General features: G+C 38.3%; 1 protein-coding gene across 5 annotated transcripts; it reads right to left on the reverse strand.

Moving 5' to 3' along the window:
* Nucleotides 1-868: 868 nt before the first annotated feature.
* LOC131346539 (interferon-induced protein 44-like) lies at nucleotides 869-10688 on the reverse strand. 5 transcript variants are annotated; one of them, XM_058380026.1, is made up of 11 exons: nucleotides 8124-10688; nucleotides 7791-7852; nucleotides 7632-7686; nucleotides 7400-7504; nucleotides 7071-7266; nucleotides 6155-6188; nucleotides 5518-5712; nucleotides 5263-5412; nucleotides 4970-5141; nucleotides 4661-4761; nucleotides 870-4109 (listed from the first exon to the last, which is right to left on the reverse strand). In XM_058380026.1, the coding sequence occupies exons 6-11, from the start codon at nucleotides 6173-6175 to the stop codon at nucleotides 3852-3854; spliced, it is 897 nt and encodes a 298-aa protein (XP_058236009.1). In that variant the 5' UTR covers nucleotides 6176-6188; nucleotides 7071-7266; nucleotides 7400-7504; nucleotides 7632-7686; nucleotides 7791-7852; nucleotides 8124-10688; the 3' UTR covers nucleotides 870-3851. The 5 variants fall into 5 exon arrangements, with proteins under 5 accessions (XP_058236010.1, XP_058236009.1, XP_058236005.1 ...); XM_058380022.1 differs by having other exon boundaries at nucleotides 7394-7504; XM_058380025.1 differs by having other exon boundaries at nucleotides 7394-7504; nucleotides 7605-7686.
* Between the last annotated feature and the right edge of the window lie 8005 nt (nucleotides 10689-18693).

Genomic DNA, 18693 nt, shown 5'->3' on the forward strand with positions numbered 1-18693 from the left:
AGCAGCAAAAATCTTGGGCTGTGGACAATGTGAAACATGTATTGTTCTCTGATGAGTCCACCTTCACTGTCTTTCCCACATCCGGGAGAGTTACAGTGTGGAGAAGCCCCAAAAGAAGCGTACCACCCAGACTGTTGCATGCCCAGAGTGAAGCATGGGGGTGGATCAGTGATGGTTTGGGCTGCAATATCATGGCATTCCCTAGGCCCAATACTTGTGCTAGATGGGCACGTCACTGCCAAGGACTACCGAACCATTCGGGAGGACCATGTGCACCCAATGGTTCAAACATTGTATCCTGAAGGCGGTGCCGTGTATCAGGATGATAATGCACCAATACACACAGCAAGACTGGTGAAAGAGTGGTTTGATGAACATGAAAGTGAAGTTGAACATCTCCCATGGCCTGCACAGACACCAGATAAATAAATAAATATTATTGAGCCACTTTGGGGTGTTTTGGAGGAGCGAGTCAGGAAACGTTTTCCTCCACCAGCATCACGTAGTGACCTGGCCACTATTCTGCAAGAAGAATGGCTCAAAATCCCTCTGGCCACTGTGCAGGACTTGTATCTGTCATTCCCAAGACGAATTGATGCTGTATTGGCCACAAAAGGAGGCCCTACACCATACTAATGAATTATTGTGGTCCGTGGATGACTGTGAAAGTGCGTGCTATCCTGAAGTCGAGAGACTCTGCCTTCAGATCAGGGGACAGGGCGGCCTTAAAAACAGCAAGGGCCAAACTGTCCCTAGCCATCAGAGAGGCGAAGCGCGCACACGCCCAGAGAATCCACGGCCACTTCCAGAACAGCAGAGACTCCCGGCGCATGTGGCAAGGCATACAGGCAATCACCAACTACAGGACAACTTCACCTTCCTGTGACAGTGATGCCTCCCTTCCAGATGCTCTGAACGACTTCTACACTCGGTTTGAGGCACAGAACAACACAACAGTGAGGAAGACCATCCCTCCTCCTAATGACCCAGTGCTCTGTCTCACCACGGCTGACGTGAGGAGAACTCTATGCAGAGTTAACCCACGGAAGTCTGCTGGACCAGACAAAATTCCTGGCAAAGTTCTCAGGGAGTGTGCAGAGCAGCTAGCAGATGTCTTCACTGACATCTTCAACATCTCGCTGAGCAGCTCCATCATCCCTACGTGCCTCAAGACAACGACCATCGTCCATGTGCCAAACAAGTCTATGGTTTCCGGCCTCAATGACTACCGTCCCGTCGCACTCACACCAATCGTGATGAAATGCTTCGAGAGGCTCGTCATGAGGCACATCAAGTTACAGCTACCACCCTCGCTGGACCCCTTGCAGTTTGCGTATCGTCCTAACCGCTCCACGGACGATGCCATCACCACAACCCTCCATCTGGCCCTCACACACCTGGACTGTAAAGACTCCTACGTTCGAATGCTGTTCATAGATTTCAGTTCAGCATTCAACACAATCATCCCTCAGCAGCTGATTGAGAAGCTGAGTCTCCTGGGCCTGAACACCTCTCTCTGCAACTGGAGCCTGGATTTCCTGACTGGGAGACCTCAGTCAGTCCAGATCAGGAACAGTATCTCCAGCACCACCACACTGAACACTGGAGCTCCTCAGGGCTGTGTGCTCAGTACATTGCTGTTCACTTTGCTGACTCACGACAATGCACAGCTCCAACCACATTGTCAAGTTTGCTGATGACACGACCGTTGTGGGTCTCATCAGCAAGAACGACGAGTCAGCATACAGAGAGGAGGTGCAACATCTAACAGCCTGGTGCAGAGCCAACAACCTCTCCCTGAACGTTGACAAGACCAAAGAGATGGTTGTTGACTTCAGGAGAGCACAGAGTGACCACTCTCTGCTGTCCATCGACGGATCCTCGGTGGAGATCGTCAAGAGCACCAAATTCCTTGGTGTCCATCTGGCGGAGAACTTCATCTGGTCACTCAACACCAGGTCCATCACCAAGAAAGCCCAGCAGTGCCTCTACTTCCTGAGGAGGCTGAGGAAAGCCCATCTCCCTTCCCCCATCCTGACTGTGTTCTACAGAGGGACCATCGAAAGCATCCTGAGCAGCTGCATCACTGCCTGGTTTGGGAACTGCACCGCCTCGGATCGCAAGACCCTTCCACGGATAGTGAGGACAGCTGAAAAGATCATCGGAGTCTCTCTCCCCTGTATCACAGACATTTACACCGCATGCTGCATCCGCAAAGCCAACAGCATTGTGGCTGACCCCACACACCCCTCACACACACTCTTCACCCTCCTGCCATCTGGAAAGAGGTACCGGAGCATTCGGGCCCTCACAACCAGACTGTGTAACAATTTCTTTCCTCAAGCCATCAGGCTCCTCAACACCCGGGACTGAACTGTTCTACACTCTCTCACACACACACACACACACACACACACATACACACACACACAGGACTGAACTGTATATCAACTCTCTGTCTCTCTCACACACACATACACACACACTCTCTCTTGACTGTGTGAACACACACACACATAATTTATATTGTTCATACTTATTGCACTACCTCAACCTGTCATCCGCTGCTATAGTTATATTTATGTTTATTCTATTTGCACAACCTCAACTGCTGCTGTGTATTTTTGCACAATTTTTTTTGCACAATACTTTTTTTTACATCATTTCACTTTATCTTATCTTATTTCACTTACATTCCAATACACATGTTCTTTTCTTTCTTTTCGGCGCTAAGTGTCCTGTGTTCTTTTGTGTTGTCTTTATTGTATTTATTGTCTTTTTTGCACTGTCTTGTCTATGCTCTGTTTGCACCTAGCTGCACACTGTGCACTTTACGTGGCTAATGACAATCTGCTGTTCAGCTCTGTGGTGTTGTTTTTATGTTGAACTTTGTTGTTGTATGTTTCTGTAGCACCAGGTCCTGGAGAAACGTTGTTTCATTTCACTATGTACTGCGTCAGATATATGTGGTTGAAATGACAATAAAGCTTCTTGAATCTTGAAAAACCAGGCGTTTCAGTTTCATTGTCCAACCCCTGTATATATATATACACTGTATACAGTATATACACACACATGTGTGTATATATAGACTGATCAGCCATAACATTATGTCCACCTTTTGCTGCCAACACAGCCTGACCTGTCAAGACATGGACTCCACTAGATCTCTGAAGGTGTGGTGTGGTATTTGGCACCTAGATGTTTGCAGCAGATCATATAAATCCTGGAAGTTGCGAGGTGGGTTTTCATGGCCTGCATTCAAGCCTTACATCATCAAGTGCAATGCAAAGTGTCAGATGCAGTGGTGTAAAGCACACTGCCACTGGACTTTCTGGTGTGACTAATCATGCTTCTCTGTCTGGCATAAGGGTTTGGCAGTTGCTAGGAGAATGCTACTTGCCTGACTGCACTGTCACAAGAGTAATGTTTGGCGGAGAGGGGATTATGGTGTGGGGTTGTTTTTCAGGGGTTGGGCTCGGCCCCTTACTTCCAGTGAAAGGAACTCTTAATGCTTCAGCATACCAAGACGATTTCATTCTTCCAACTTCGTGGGAACAGTTTGGGGATGACCCCTTCCTGTTCCAACAGCACTGCACACCAGTGCACAAACAAGGTCCATAAAGACATGGATGAGTGAGTTTGGTGTAGAGGAACTTGACTGGCCTGCACAGAGTCCTGACCTCAACCCCATAGAACACCTTTAGGATGAATTAGAGTGGAGACTGTGAGCCAGACCTTCTCATCCAACAGTGCCTGACCTCACAAATCAAAAACTTCATATTAATATCATTTTAAAGCCTACAGATTAAGAATGGGGATTAAGAATGGGATGTTATTTCATGGAAAGTTCATGTGCTTGTAAAGGCAGATGTCCCAAAACCTTTGGCAATATAGTGTATGTACATGTGCATAAGAAGGTAATAAAAACATTCAGCGGAGGCCACACACTCTTCCCGGCCAGGGAGCCAAGATGGCGACAGAGTAACATCCATGTGCCAAAGCTCTGCACTAGGTTTGTAGTTGACATACTGTATCTCCTCATGGTAGTTCTTCACAGGGAATATGTAATTCATGGGAATCCCCAGCAGATTACTACACACTTCCATCTGGAAGAATACAAACACAGGTAGAGGTAAGGCAGAGTTTAGTAAAGTAAGAGTGGGCAGAGTAAGAATAAAACAGATTTCCATTTACTTATTAATTATTCCAGACATCTCTGTATTCACAAATGAGTTATGATCACTTAGGGAGGAACTAATACTGAAGATTAACACCTGAGACTAAATTACAGACTTACGCTCTACTTAGAGTTCAGTGATATTTGAGAATTCATGGCAGAGTTTGCAGAACAGACGAATTAATTAGATTTTTGAAATTCTGACCAGGAACTTAAACCCAGACTGGAATCATGTGTAATAACAGCCAATGCTGGTTTTGCTCAGTAAGCTGAATATTTTTTTTTTTTTTTTTTTTTTTTTTTAGCTTTTTTGGTGGGGTAAATTATTTGGAAAACTGCAAAATTATGGATTATTCATCAAATTTATTTCAAAGTAATACCAATTCATAACACTAATATATGTAGGAAAGTATTTACCTTAAGTTAAAAAAAAACATGTTCATAATAAGAGTTACACCACCCATTAAACCAAATAATGACCTTCTCTTTGATCTTCTTGCTGCTGTAGATCTTCCTTATGTCCTGTTGAACTAGTGGGCATGCTAAATCTGCTCTTGTCATGATGATTACTTGAGGCATGTCTAGATGATACAATAAATCATTTATAAACAATCCATACAATATGAACAGCTTTCTATACAAACTAATTAGTCAGTATTATAAAAGTTGTTAATGGTAAGTTTATCTTGCTTTTATTTGATGGAGTATTATTACTGTTACTATGTTAAAGGTTTGTATATCTTCAATATGAAATTTTGGAAGATTATCATCTGTAATAATCATTCTTACTTAGATGTGTAGCTGCCTGACGGATTTTTTTCATCTTATCAATGACCCCATTATCCAATAATGACATTTTGTCTGCAGCAATAATGTTGACCAGGCAGTAGGTTTTATCCTCAACACTTGGGTTGCTTCTGTAGCCAAGGTCCATCTCAGAGTTGGGGGATGTACCCTTAAACTGAATGTGAACAGGGAAGAATTATTTATTATATAAATAGGTCTATAATACTATTATATAAATAGGTCTATAATTTACATGTTAATATGTAATTCTCTGACTGCATTTACAATTTTCTTACATTGAATCCTTCCTGAAGAGACCCGTTTATGGCTTTAATGATGTCCTCTGCTTTGGCACCAGATTCTTTGTCTGATTCAAGTCCCATGATATCATTAAAGACAAAAGGCAAATGGGATCCATCTTCTGCTTCAATATAATGAGTTTTGTACTGTAAGACAAATTCAGGTGTATTATATATCATGTGTTCCTTTAGTCCCTAGTATCTGTTTATTGTTGCTGGTAGAACTTAAAGTAGAACTTATAGGATACTTACCTTTTTTGTGAAACTGGTTCCACCTGTCCCATCAACAAGAGCCCCTGAGGTAATTCGTCCTTGGAAAGCATTATTAACAGAGTTTATAAAACTGGACTTTCCTGCTCCGACTTCACCAACAACCAGAATCTTGACGAACCACTTGATCCCTTGATCCTGAAACTCCTCAGTTTCTGTTCGATTTGTTCCTTTTTTCTAATAATATCAGATCAAATCAAATTTGCCCTTGTATAAATGATATAAAACATGACACTGAGCATTCAGATAAGTTTCTATACTGATGTAAAGTGTAATAGGAACTGCTAGGATGTTCGTTCATTACATAACACCAGGAGAGTAAATCAAATGATTATATAGTGTTCATTTCCTATTCATCTATTCAGAGGATAAACAAACAAACAATTAAATAAATGAATTAAGAAATATAATCATTTAATAAACTGTATCAAATTAAGTAGGTAATCCCTTTAAGTTTAAGAGGAAATGTATGCCATAAAAGGTTCTGGTCAGAGGTGAGGATACATATTGACCATCAGTTCAGGGGTAGAATTAACACCATAGGAATCTTAAAGAAGGAAAATAGTCATTTCTCACTCAAAGTAATGAGATATTTTTCTATAAAAGTAAAGAAACTTACCCCCAAGGCATTTTTCTCCATGGTTGATCAAATTCTGAAAGACAGACATCCAAATTTAACATTTACATAAACAGTGCAGTAATATGAATGTATTCAGTATTCAGAATATCTACAGTGCTCTGGTGAAACACCAAACCTAATTTAATTTTTCTGTCTGGTTTAATCACTCCTAAAAAAATTCTTCACTGCATGAAAAGAGCTGTATACAGACCAGTGAACTCCTGTAAACTGCTCTGATTTTCGGGCATATTCAGAAATATACTGGCAATTCAGAAATATAGTGGCAGTGGAAATGTGAAATTCCACGTGTCCTTATACTGTACGCCCGGGTATATACCATTTTTGGATGTGTGTAACTGACGTAAACTTCCGTGCTATGACCATTAGTTGCCATGGTAGATAATTCTCTCAGGGGAATTTTTCACACCCAAGAGATATTTGCATTTCACACCTATAGCTCTTTTATGTCAGGATCCACTGAAAACTTTTTATTGGTTCCACCTCTTTTAGCCCATCCTAAAACCTTAACAGCTATTGGGCCAGCATATGAATTTTCTTTTATTCTATTGGTTAGGCTTAGAGTTCAGCCCACCCACACCCCAAAAATGTAGGCATGCTCATATACCTTACAGGTCTTCAATATTTTTCACAATAGAACTGCTCAGACAGTGATGGACTTCAGATATCTTTTATTAAAAGAATCAAATATATAAAAAAGAACAAAGTAAAATATACAAAATATAAGTATAAATAATAAAACAATAAAATATAAAAATTAACAATACAATATGGAATATAAAACTATATACATTTAAAAAAATAATAGAAATAATATTGAAAAAGTAAATAAAAAAAAGCAAACATCAGAACTTAGAACAATATAGATACATAAAATTACAGGTGAGTAAATGAATACTTGTCTGAATCTGTGTCAGCCATGTCACAGGGAAGTGATGGGTGGCAACATAGTGTGGGTCTGCTTCCAGTCTTTTCTGTAGCTTCTGGCACAAAGCTGAAAGTTGTGGGCTTCTGTGTGTCAAATCAATTGTTGCTAAGTTCCAGAGGCGTCGTTCTACATCTGTCTGGAAGACCTTTCACCTGGACTCCAGCAACTGCAAAACATAAGAGAAACTTACACACTGCCAACCACTGAAAAAGCTAATAGCATTTTGAAATAGCAATTGGAAATGAGTAGAAAGCAAACCCAGTCTGGAACATTTATCAAATTCCTCAACTTACTCTTACTTCTTTCTTTCTTTGTTTTTGGCCAAAGCTTTAACTGACTCCCTCAGCTCTGTTTTGTCAGGTTGGTCCATTGAATATTTCCTTCATAATATGTCTTGCAGGATGCTGAAAAAAACAAAAATATATATTATTAGCAACACTTCATTAAATACATAATGCAATGAGCAAAAATGCACTTAACAACATTTAAAATATCTTTGAAAACCTCTGGGTCACCATCAACAAAACTCACACACGACTCCTTCAGAAGATGTGAGGTCACCATTTGATTTTAGGGGGAATTTACCCTGTAAAGAGAAGAAATCCAGATATGATTATGTGACATACACAATAACCATTTAATGCACAATACCAAAAAGTAATGTCAAAATATTTGTATAAACAATCTTACCCAGTTTGTGAATCATATCTGTGTGGATTGTTTTCTACATTATGCAGAAGTCGTACTGCTTCCTGTAAAAGGTGAAATTGGAAAAGTTTTAATGGATTTCACCAACTTCTCTTGTTTTGAAAAATTATGTAAATGTAAATAATAATGTAAATAAAAGGGATTCACATGAATGCTATATATAAAATGTTTAATATGAGCATAAATTGATTTTTTGACCTTTTTAAGACGAGACTATTCAGGTCAAACAAAGGAGAGTAACAATACACATGAGAAGAACATGAAAGAGTAGTAGCCCTAATGTTTTAAAACACGATTAAACAATGGTCAACTTACCGCAATGGTCACATTATGTGCCCTTTTTGGTTTATTTGGCAGTTCTTCCTGTGTCCCCCTCTGTTCTGTTATCTCCACTTTTCTTTCGAGTGACTTGAGATGCTGGAAAATGGCTTCCAGCTTTGTAGTGAGCTCCCATGCTAAAGCATTCTGACCTGCAATCATTGTGCTGACAGGACATGCTGTGGCTTGTTGGTCTACTTTACCCAGTGGAGTAGAAAAACTCAGATTTCTTCTGCATGCAACTGCAAATAATTCTTGAACACCATTTACTAACTATCTATGTGTGAAAAATACTTTATATGCTTCCTCATACAAGCCAGTTCTGCTCTGTATCATGCATTTGAAAGACCTGCAAATATTATTAGTTGGATTCTTGTGAAGTCATTGCCCCACAGCAAATGAGAGGAGGGCATTGAGTGAACCGTGTTTCTTATAATTTGCTATCTGTGTTTGCTAACAGAGCCATGTGGGTTTGTATTAATTTGAAAAATACATGATTTTACTTTTATGGCAAAATGGAAAGACAATCTGCGATCGCTAAAACGTGGAAAAGAGCATGGCGTTTCTGGGAGCACTGCAACAAAGTTATGAGCACAATATGTATTATGAGCACAAAAGAAAGTTTTCATGCAGTGGAGTTTGAAGCACGACTTTAACAGATGACAGCACTGTGGTGATTGAAACTTGATTGAAAGCGATTGAAGCTTTGACAAAGATTTAGAACACGGTCCATGTGGTGAAAAACCTGTTGCACTGCAAATCAAAGTGAGACACGTGGACTGGGAAGATGACATCCTGTTGGCTAAGTCTTTCATTTTTATAGTGTATAAACTATAGAACAATTCTATGTAAATTTGTTGTTGATTTAATGTGTTTTAATATCTTTATTCTTCTATCTTCAAATACTCTGATCAGTCCAAGAAGAATTTATGCAATTGTATATTATTTGAAACAATTAAACGTGCAGATTCATGTCTATACTTGTATTGTCCACCTAATGATGTAATTATAATAATAATTAGTAATAAGTATGGTAATGCTTTTTAGACAGGGTAGATAATACATTAAGTACTATGTAATTGGTAGCTAGTAATTAATTACTATTTTAAAGTAACTTTCCTAAAACTGACCATGTTATAGTTATATAATAATGAAGTATTATGATGTAATATGTAGTTAGGTCATAATTTATAAATTAAATATGGGTCCTACGGCAGATTCTGATTAAACTTTGTATGCTTTTTGGTTAAATCTCTTTTGGTCTTGGTTTGCTAAATTCACGAATACCAAACAAAAAATAAGCCCTTAAAATGGCTGTTTAACATTTAAATTAGTGTCATGAATGGTCTATAAGTACATGCATACTTTTTAAGTTATTGTTGTGAGTGGCCCTTCGGTACCTGATGAAGTTGTCTTTTGTCACAGTTGAATAATCACTTATTCAACTGATTCTAAATTAATTACAGGAAACTATAGCAGTCCGCATGAGGGGAATTTGTGCATGTCTAATGAAGACATGGAGGCGATTGAAGATCCACATCCACAAGAAGCCATGCTTAATATGTAAACCACTGAATTGCAAGGGTGAAAGTTCTGCCTGTGTTTCTGCTAAGTGGTGTTTTAGTGAGTCCAGCTTTGAGGAACCAATCCTAGACTCCAATACAGAGCTGCATCCTGGGATTATGAAAAGGTTTCTTGTAATAAATGTAGAAACTCAGACCCGTATTTTTCAGCACATTGTAACCAGCAACCCCCACAACTAGCTGTATTTTATCCATTATTTCAAACTTATCTTAATGTAAATTGAGTATACTGTAAAATCTCAGAATGATGTTGGCACTGATGGGAATTATAACTACTGTATTGAATTTAGGCAGCTAAAAACATGCATGTTAGAATAACGCAGCAGTAATTCAATCTAGTTTTTTTTTTTTTTTTCAGTGTATCAGACAGTGCTGCTGGACTTGTATTGCAGTATTACAGAATGAAAATGGGACAGAATCACATCTAACTGAGACCTACCCCTGTAGAAAGTGCGAGTACCTTACACATCTAGTTACATCTGAGTTCTGAGCCCAATTTCTGTGATAACTTTTTTGTAGGTCTGCAAAACTGTGAAATATACTAATTATCTACTGCATGCACTCTATTAGAAATGCTGCTTTAAACTAAAACCCTGTGAATTCTCAAAGCTTGAAAGTAGGAACCAGTTTTCCTTTCTGTTTATTTGCTCCCAACAACTTCTATTGAATGACTGAAAGAAATTTTTAATTGTTTTACCGAGTTTGGGAGGTGAAGGTGGAGGTGAAGGTTGACATATAGGTGGAGGTGAAGGTTTACGTATATGTGGAGGTGAAGGTTGACATATAGGTGGAGGTGAAGGTTGACATATAGGTGGAGGTGAAGGTTTACGTATAGGTGGAGGTGAAGGTTTACGTATATGTGGAGGTGAAGGTTGACGTATAGGTGGAGGTGAAGGTTTACGTATAGGTGGAGGTGAAGGTTTACGTATATGTGGAGGTGAAGGTTGACATATAGGTGGAGGTGAAGGTTGACATATAGGTGGAGGTGAAGGTTTACGTATAGGTGGAGGTGAGGTTTATGTATATGTGGAGGTGAAGGTTGACGTATAGGTGGAGGTGAAGGTTTACGTATAGGTGGAGGTGAAGGTTGACGTATAGGTGGAGGTGAAGGTTTACGTATATGTGGAGGTGAAGGTTTACGTATATGTGGAGGTGAAGGTTTACGTATAGGTGGAGGTGAAGGTTTACGTATATGTGGAGGTGAAGGTTTACGTATATGTGGAGGTGAAGGTTTACGTATAGGTGGAGGTGAAGGTTTACGTATATGTGGAGGTGAAGGTTTACGTATATGTGGAGGTGAAGGTTTACGTATAGGTGGAGGTGAAGGTTGATGTATAGGTGGAGGTGAAGGTTGATGTATAGGTGGAGGTGAAGGTTGATGTATAGGTGGAGGTGAAGGTTTACGTATAGGTGGAGGTGAAGGTTTACGTATATGTGGAGGTGAAGGTTTACGTATAGGTGGAGGTGAAGGTTGACGTATAGGTGGAGGTGAAGGTTGACGTATAGGTGGAGGTGAAGGTTTACGTATAGGTGGAGGTGAAGGTTGATGTATAGGTGGAGGTGAAGGTTGATGTATAGGTGGAGGTGAAGGTTGATGTATAGGTGGAGGTGAAGGTTTACGTATATGTGGAGGTGAAGGTTTACGTATAGGTGGAGGTGAAGGTTGACGTATAGGTGGAGGTGAAGGTTTACGTATAGGTGGAGGTGAAGGTTGACGTATAGGTGGAGGTGAAGGTTTACGTATAGGTGGAGGTGAAGGTTTACGTATAGGTGGAGGTGAAGGTTTACGTATAGGTGGAGGTGAAGGTTGACGTATAGGTGGAGGTGAAGGTTTACGTATAGGTGGAGGTGAAGGTTTACGTATAGGTGGAGGTGAAGGTTGATGTATAGGTGGAGGTGAAGGTTTACGTATAGGTGGAGGTGAAGGTTGATGTATAGGTGGAGGTGAAGGTTGACGTATAGGTGGAGGTGAAGTTTGACGTATAGGTGGAGGTGAAGGTTGACGTATAGGTGGAGGTGAAGTTTGACGTATATGTGGAGGTGAAGGTTTACGTATAGGTGGAGGTGAAGTTTGACGTATAGGTGGAGGTGAAGGTTGACGTATAGGTGGAGGTGAAGTTTGACGTATATGTGGAGGTGAAGGTTGACGTATAGGTGGAGGTGAAGTTTGACGTATATGTGGAGGTGAAGGTTGACGTATAGGTGGAGGTGAAGGTTTACGTATAGGTGGAGGTGAAGGTTGACGTATAGGTGGAGGTGAAGGTTTACGTATATGTGGAGGTGAAGGTTTACGTATATGTGGAGGTGAAGGTTTACGTATAGGTGGAGGTGAAGGTTTACGTATATGTGGAGGTGAAGGTTTACGTATATGTGGAGGTGAAGGTTTACGTATAGGTGGAGGTGAAGGTTTACGTATATGTGGAGGTGAAGGTTTACGTATATGTGGAGGTGAAGGTTTACGTATAGGTGGAGGTGAAGGTTGATGTATAGGTGGAGGTGAAGGTTGATGTATAGGTGGAGGTGAAGGTTGATGTATAGGTGGAGGTGAAGGTTTACGTATATGTGGAGGTGAAGGTTTACGTATAGGTGGAGGTGAAGTTTGACGTATAGGTGGAGGTGAAGGTTGACGTATAGGTGGAGGTGAAGTTTGACGTATATGTGGAGGTGAAGGTTGACGTATAGGTGGAGGTGAAGTTTGACGTATATGTGGAGGTGAAGGTTGACGTATAGGTGGAGGTGAAGGTTTACGTATAGGTGGAGGTGAAGGTTGACGTGGAATGGGTTTGGATTCTCGTCCTCCCATTTTATCCAATTCAAATGAATTCTGCTGAAAAATCCTGATGGAAATAATACAAATGAAATTGAATTAAAATTCTGGATTATCAAAAACAAACTAAACAGAAGAGCTATTTATAGTTTATTTTAAATTATTGTTACAGTATTGTAATGCACAGCTATATATCTCTTCTTAAATGATGAATCTGAGAGCTCCCACTGCAATTCATTAAATATAATTCATTTTTGCACTGGAATTGTAATTTGAAAGGGCATTAATTCTAATTCTAGATTAGATTAGATTAGATTAGATTAGATTAGATTAGATTAGATTAGATTAGATTAGATTAGATTAGATTAGAACTTTTTTGTCATTGTGCAAAGTACATGTAAAAAGTCAATGAAATACAGTTAGCATGTAACAGAAGCATATAAGTGGTATATTTTCCAATGATATAAATAGTAAGTTGTATAAATTCTAATGAGGGAATATCACTATATTTATGTTTTCCAGTTGCAAAATCATGATAGATGCATACATAGTGCAGTATACATAATAAAGATTGAAATGTTCATGCAAAGATCAGAGAACAGTAAAAAAAATCATATATACTCACGGTTTATGGTTGCACAGATCTACTGCATCCTTCAGTACTGCCAGTTTTATAGTATCAGTTGTAGGCTCCTCCTCCTGCGCTATTTTCTCTTTCTGTATTCTTACAAATGGAGGCATTTCATGGAAATGGAAAGTGAAAATAAATTCAAGTGGTATTTAAAGTTTAGTCAGTGGATGTTTGGTTAAATTATTAACTTAATATTTAACTCTCATTTTTATTATAACAATAACATATTAGTACATGTGTGTTAATGTAAAACTGGGTTGTGGCTTGCAGTATGAGCTACAGGTATAGAAAATGCAACATCACTTGACCATATGTTGACCACATTGGCTTGGACATATTTAAGTTTTAGGTAGATGTTAAATAGAGCAAGAGTTTAGTACTGCTGGATCATCACCCTGTTGCAACCCTTTCTCTCTGTCTCTCTCTCTCTCTCTCTCTCTCTTTCTCTCTCTCACACACATTTTACTGTAAACTGAAAGTGAAAGGAATTTTAGATCATCAGCATTTCAACCGTTATCTGTGCTCTGTTAAACTGAATTTACTCTTTACATGAAACTTTTTACTCCTTCACGTCAGCTGTACAGTTTGTTCAGTACTTGTGTTGTAGAGACTTTTAAAAATAAAACCTCAGGCATAGTTTATTTATATAATTAAGACATTTTTAACCAGGTTAAAAAAAAAATCAGACATATCTAATATTATATATATAAGATATAAAAAAATGCAATGCAATAGGTATCTGTGTTTCTGATTATTCCGTGGCTGATCAGCTAAACTGAAGGTCTGAGGACTGAGCTTGCATGACTGAGACTGACAGGTGATTCATTCTGGTAATAGTCTTACATTATCATAAAACTTTCCCAGTGATAAATCCAAGGTGTATTAACTACTATCACATTACACTTAATATTTTAGCAATGCATACTCTGTACTTTTCTTCATTTAGTAATAGCTGTATTCCAAATATATTTTTTAAATGTTTAATGGAGCACTTTGTGTAACATTAATCTCACTGAGGCATTAAGATCTGAGACTTTACTCAGGTTTCTCACCAGATTTAAAGGATTGTTCCTTCAACTTGTCAGCAGCAATGTTCACAATCTGATCAAGTGCCTTGAGAATCAGAAGATTCATGTCATCATCTGTATCTCCTCATGGTAGTTCTTCACAGGGAAGATGTGATTCATAGGAATCCCCAGCCGATTACTACACTCCTGCATCTGAAAACAAACAAAAAAAGAAAAGCAAAAACAGGAAAGATCAAATGAGCAAATGTGCATGATTTGTGGGACATGTTCTGATATCATGTCCTCATAACCAAATAATTAGCTTCCCTTTTATCTTCATGCTGGTGTAGATCTTCCTTATGTCCTGGTGAACCAGTGTGCATGCTAAATCTGGTTTTGTCATGATGATTACTGGATGCATGTCTGTGTGATACAATAAAAATCAGATTTACAATGAATCTCTAAACAATTTATAGTCAGTAACGCAACTGAGAGCAACTTGCACTGAGAGTTGTATTCAAAGTTCACTTGACAAGGATTTAATAACAATAAACGCTTTAAAAATGGAATGCAGTGGAATCGAATGTGAAGATGATTTTTATACATACAGTAACTATGAGAATTAATCTTTATTAAAGCCAGTAAAAAGATTTGTTTTGCAATGTTTCTGAGAATTTACTTATCTTAAAATCTAAATTTATTTATTTTTAATGACTAAAGTTATGAATAATAGTAATGTCGTTATGAGTTATGTAAGCATACCAACAAAGTGCTTCTTTAAACCTTTTACATGTTTATTCTACAGGAGAAGACACTGAATAAAGAATAATACATGCTGATACTATATTGTTAATTAGAAGTGATAATTATGCTTCACCACCACCACCATGTTTCTCTGCTTAAAAAAGGTGCAAAGCTAAAGTCCCAGTCTAAATACTGATATAGGTTTTGGATTTATTTTGGCAACTAAATAAATATATCCTATAGAAATTCAGCCTTATTTTGATGGAGCATAATTATTTCTTGTACAGTATGTGGAAAACATAGCACACAAAGTTTTTTATCAGTCTGTAATTTTACTTTCATTAAAGAGGATTGTAGTGTTACTCAGTTTTGTAGCTGCCTCATGGATTTTGTTCATCTTATTAATGACTGAATCTTTTATTATTGACATTATGTCTGCTGATATATCATTAACCAGGCAGTAGGTTTGATCCTCAAGACTTGGCTTGTTTCTGTAGCCAGGAAGCTTCATAGACTTAGATGATATAGGATTAAACTGCAAGTGAACAGAAAATAAATAAATAAATATTTAAGCCTATAGATCATCCAAAAATATACAACATTTGTGAAATCAGCAACTTGAACAATGGTTCCAAATGCTATTTATTCATATAATTAATTGTTTGTTCATTCTGTTCAAGTTACATTAACTTTTCTCGCTCTGAATCCTTCCTGAAGTAAGCCACTTAAGGCTCTGATGATGTCTGATGATGGCACCAGATTCTTCATCTTCAAGACCATGGCATCATTGAAAGCAAAAGGCAAATGGGATCCGTTCTTTCCTTCAATGTAATAAATTCAGTACTGAAAACAAGCTCAAAAGAGATGTTGTAGTTTTCCCTATTGTGTCCCAACTGTGTTAGTTTTTGCTGCTGGTGAATCATCCATTTGTTTAAAGTGTATTCCAAATAAATGTAACATTTATTTATTTGTATATAATACTATGAATACCTATGTAACGAACGGGGCGGACACCACCAATGACAGGGATCATACCCAGATCTCCACTGTAAGCTCGATCCCCACAGTAGCAGATCATACCCAAACACAGGGATCCACTATGTGCACTGCTTTTATTTAACAAAACAAAACTAACCCAAATACATTAAACATAACAGAAATAAACCATAAATATGAAGTGGAAACTTAAATAACCTCAAAAAAACATGACTACTTACAGCAAGACAGCAGGATGAACATTGACAAGGCAAAAAAAACAAGGGACAGGTGAGAAAACAGAACACATTGAAATACCCATTGAACTGTCTCAATATCTCCTGTAACTTCTGGTTTTGTGATGTACTTCCAGATCGGCCGCCATTTTGTACTGTGTAGCACTATATAAGCATGCTTCTAGCAGTGTGTCTTTGCCAGATGGTCTTTTCAGTTTTCCTTGTGCCCTGTAAGTCATCCTGCCATTTTGTTTGAGCTTTTTAGATTACTCGGTGTCTACTCTGCTATATACTGGATTAGTGGTTGTTACTCTGCACCTTTGACCAAAGACTTTGAAATGTAAACTGTGCCCACTGTTGATAAACATGGTCATCCTGCACACCCCATTACTTTGCTCTCGTGACTTTACTGTTACTGTGCACTGCTGATTCTTTGAACCCCACCTCTTCTCATTAAAGCTATTCACCAGAGTCTTGCCTAGCGTTCTACATTTGGGTCTCACTGTACCCCTCACTGACAACTCCTGACAATCTAGAATGGGTGAGTGATGAGTGACACCAAGAGTTTGATTTAAATTAAGCAATGAAAAGTACTATACAGCACTATAGCGTGGGTGAATTTTGACTCACCTTAAATCTGATAAAATAAATGAAAGTTGAATAAATATATCTTAACAATTGCTTAAATATTCATTAATAGAAATAAGAATTAGTCGATTATGCAATATACTCTAATTGACAACACGGGAACATGAAAGGTGAGTAGTTCAAAAAGTTTCTTCAGCCTCTGTGTAGGTAACTTTTGACCTAAACTTTAATTCTGCTACAGTGTGTTGCTGTTATTCCAGGTGGTTGCTAGGGTTCTGCTAGGTGATTTCTATAGTATGTCAAGTAGTTTCTATGGTGTTACTATCTGGTTGTTGTGTTATTCCAGCAGTTGCTAAGCTGTTGCTAGATAGTTGCTATAATAGCTCCATTGGTTGCTAGGTGGTTGCTAAAGTATGTAGTTGCTAGGGTTTACTATACCATACTAGGTGGCTGCTGGGTTGTTGCTAGGCAGTTGGTTTGTCTGTAGAACTACACTGCAATTTTTTTTTTATCTCTAACACCAATATGTTGCAATGTGGCATTTGTAATTCCTTTCCTTTCCCATAAGCATAAACAAATTATTCCTATACAGAACTAAAGATTTTTGGGACAGAATTTTCACTTTGTGTGACCATCATAATTAGTAAATTACTTAATTATATATTTCATTATTTAATGAATAAAGTAAATTCAAATTTTATTTGTCACATACATAACAAAACACAGTATGATACGCAGCAAAATGCTTACCTGACTGTTTGTGATCTTGAAAAGAAAAAGGAGATAAGAAGGCAAAATGACAATTGGAAAAATAAAATATAAGATATAAAATATAAAATTTATTTTACAATAAAATAAAGAATAGATATGTAAAAATATATATAAATGTAAAAAGTAGAACTGTATAAATAAACTGTATAAACTGTATAAAATATGTGGAATAGTCCTATGCAATGTGCAAATGTTCAAGTGTTTGGTTTTGGTGAGTTCCAAAACATGCGTGAAGAAAACATAGCAAGTCCAATCAGTTAAGTCCTACACTGAAAAAAATGATTCATTGAATTTACTCATTTTTTTAAGTGGTTGTAAACAATTTATTTTAGCTACATTTAAATAAATAAATTTAGTTCAAAGTCAGTGAACTTAATTTATTTATTTAAATGTAGCTAAAATAAATTGATTGCAACCACTTAACTTAAAAAAATTGAGTAAATTCAATGAATCATTTTTTCAGTGGAGTTCTGGTTGAGAGTCCATATAGCCTGCAGGAAGAAGCTTTTCCTTAGTCTCTCTGTGTTGGCCTTCAGGGAGTGGAAGCGCTTTCCTGACCGAAAGAGAAAGAACAGTCCATTGTTGGGGTGGCTGACCTTGGTCCAGCACCGCTTCTTGTAGATTGAGTGCAGGTCAGGGAGCTTGGTACAGATGATGCACTCAGCTGATCGCACCACCAGAGATCACAAAACACCACAAAACAAGCAAAAAGAGGTCAGAGCAGCCATGACGGCAGCCGGCCTCACCGGTGCCATCTTGTAATCCCTCTATAACCTAAGAGATTAGTTTTAAAGTAAATCTTGTACAAAATACTAAATTATTCTAATATAATTAACTTTAATAGAATCTAAGAAACTTACCCCCAATCCATTGTCTTCTATGGCCTCTCACATTGGTGAAATTATTCATCTATCAAGTTATAATGCCTGAGCTTTATTGTCTGTCATTCTGTCAACATGCATCTTTAGATATCTATGGTAGTCTTAAATTAAGATTTTATCTGTTGAAATTAATTAATTAATCAGCCATGTTTTGGGTCGGACCCCACACCACCCCCATAAACAGCAGAATATTGCTCTTTGCCCACCAACTGGCCGGGTTATGAAGGGACAACACCATGCTCAGGGAGCAGAGACCAAGCACTCAGGTGGAGAAACAGCATGGAGGCTGCAGTTAAGCAGACCAGCAGAGGCCTGTGTCTACAGAGAGTAGTCTGTTGGGCGAGGCTCACTTGGGAAGGTAATCTATTCTGTCTCTGATGAAAG

Source organism: Hemibagrus wyckioides, linkage group LG26 (genome assembly GCF_019097595.1).
Source record: "Hemibagrus wyckioides isolate EC202008001 linkage group LG26, SWU_Hwy_1.0, whole genome shotgun sequence".
Classification (NCBI taxonomy): Eukaryota; Metazoa; Chordata; class Actinopteri; order Siluriformes; family Bagridae; genus Hemibagrus; species Hemibagrus wyckioides.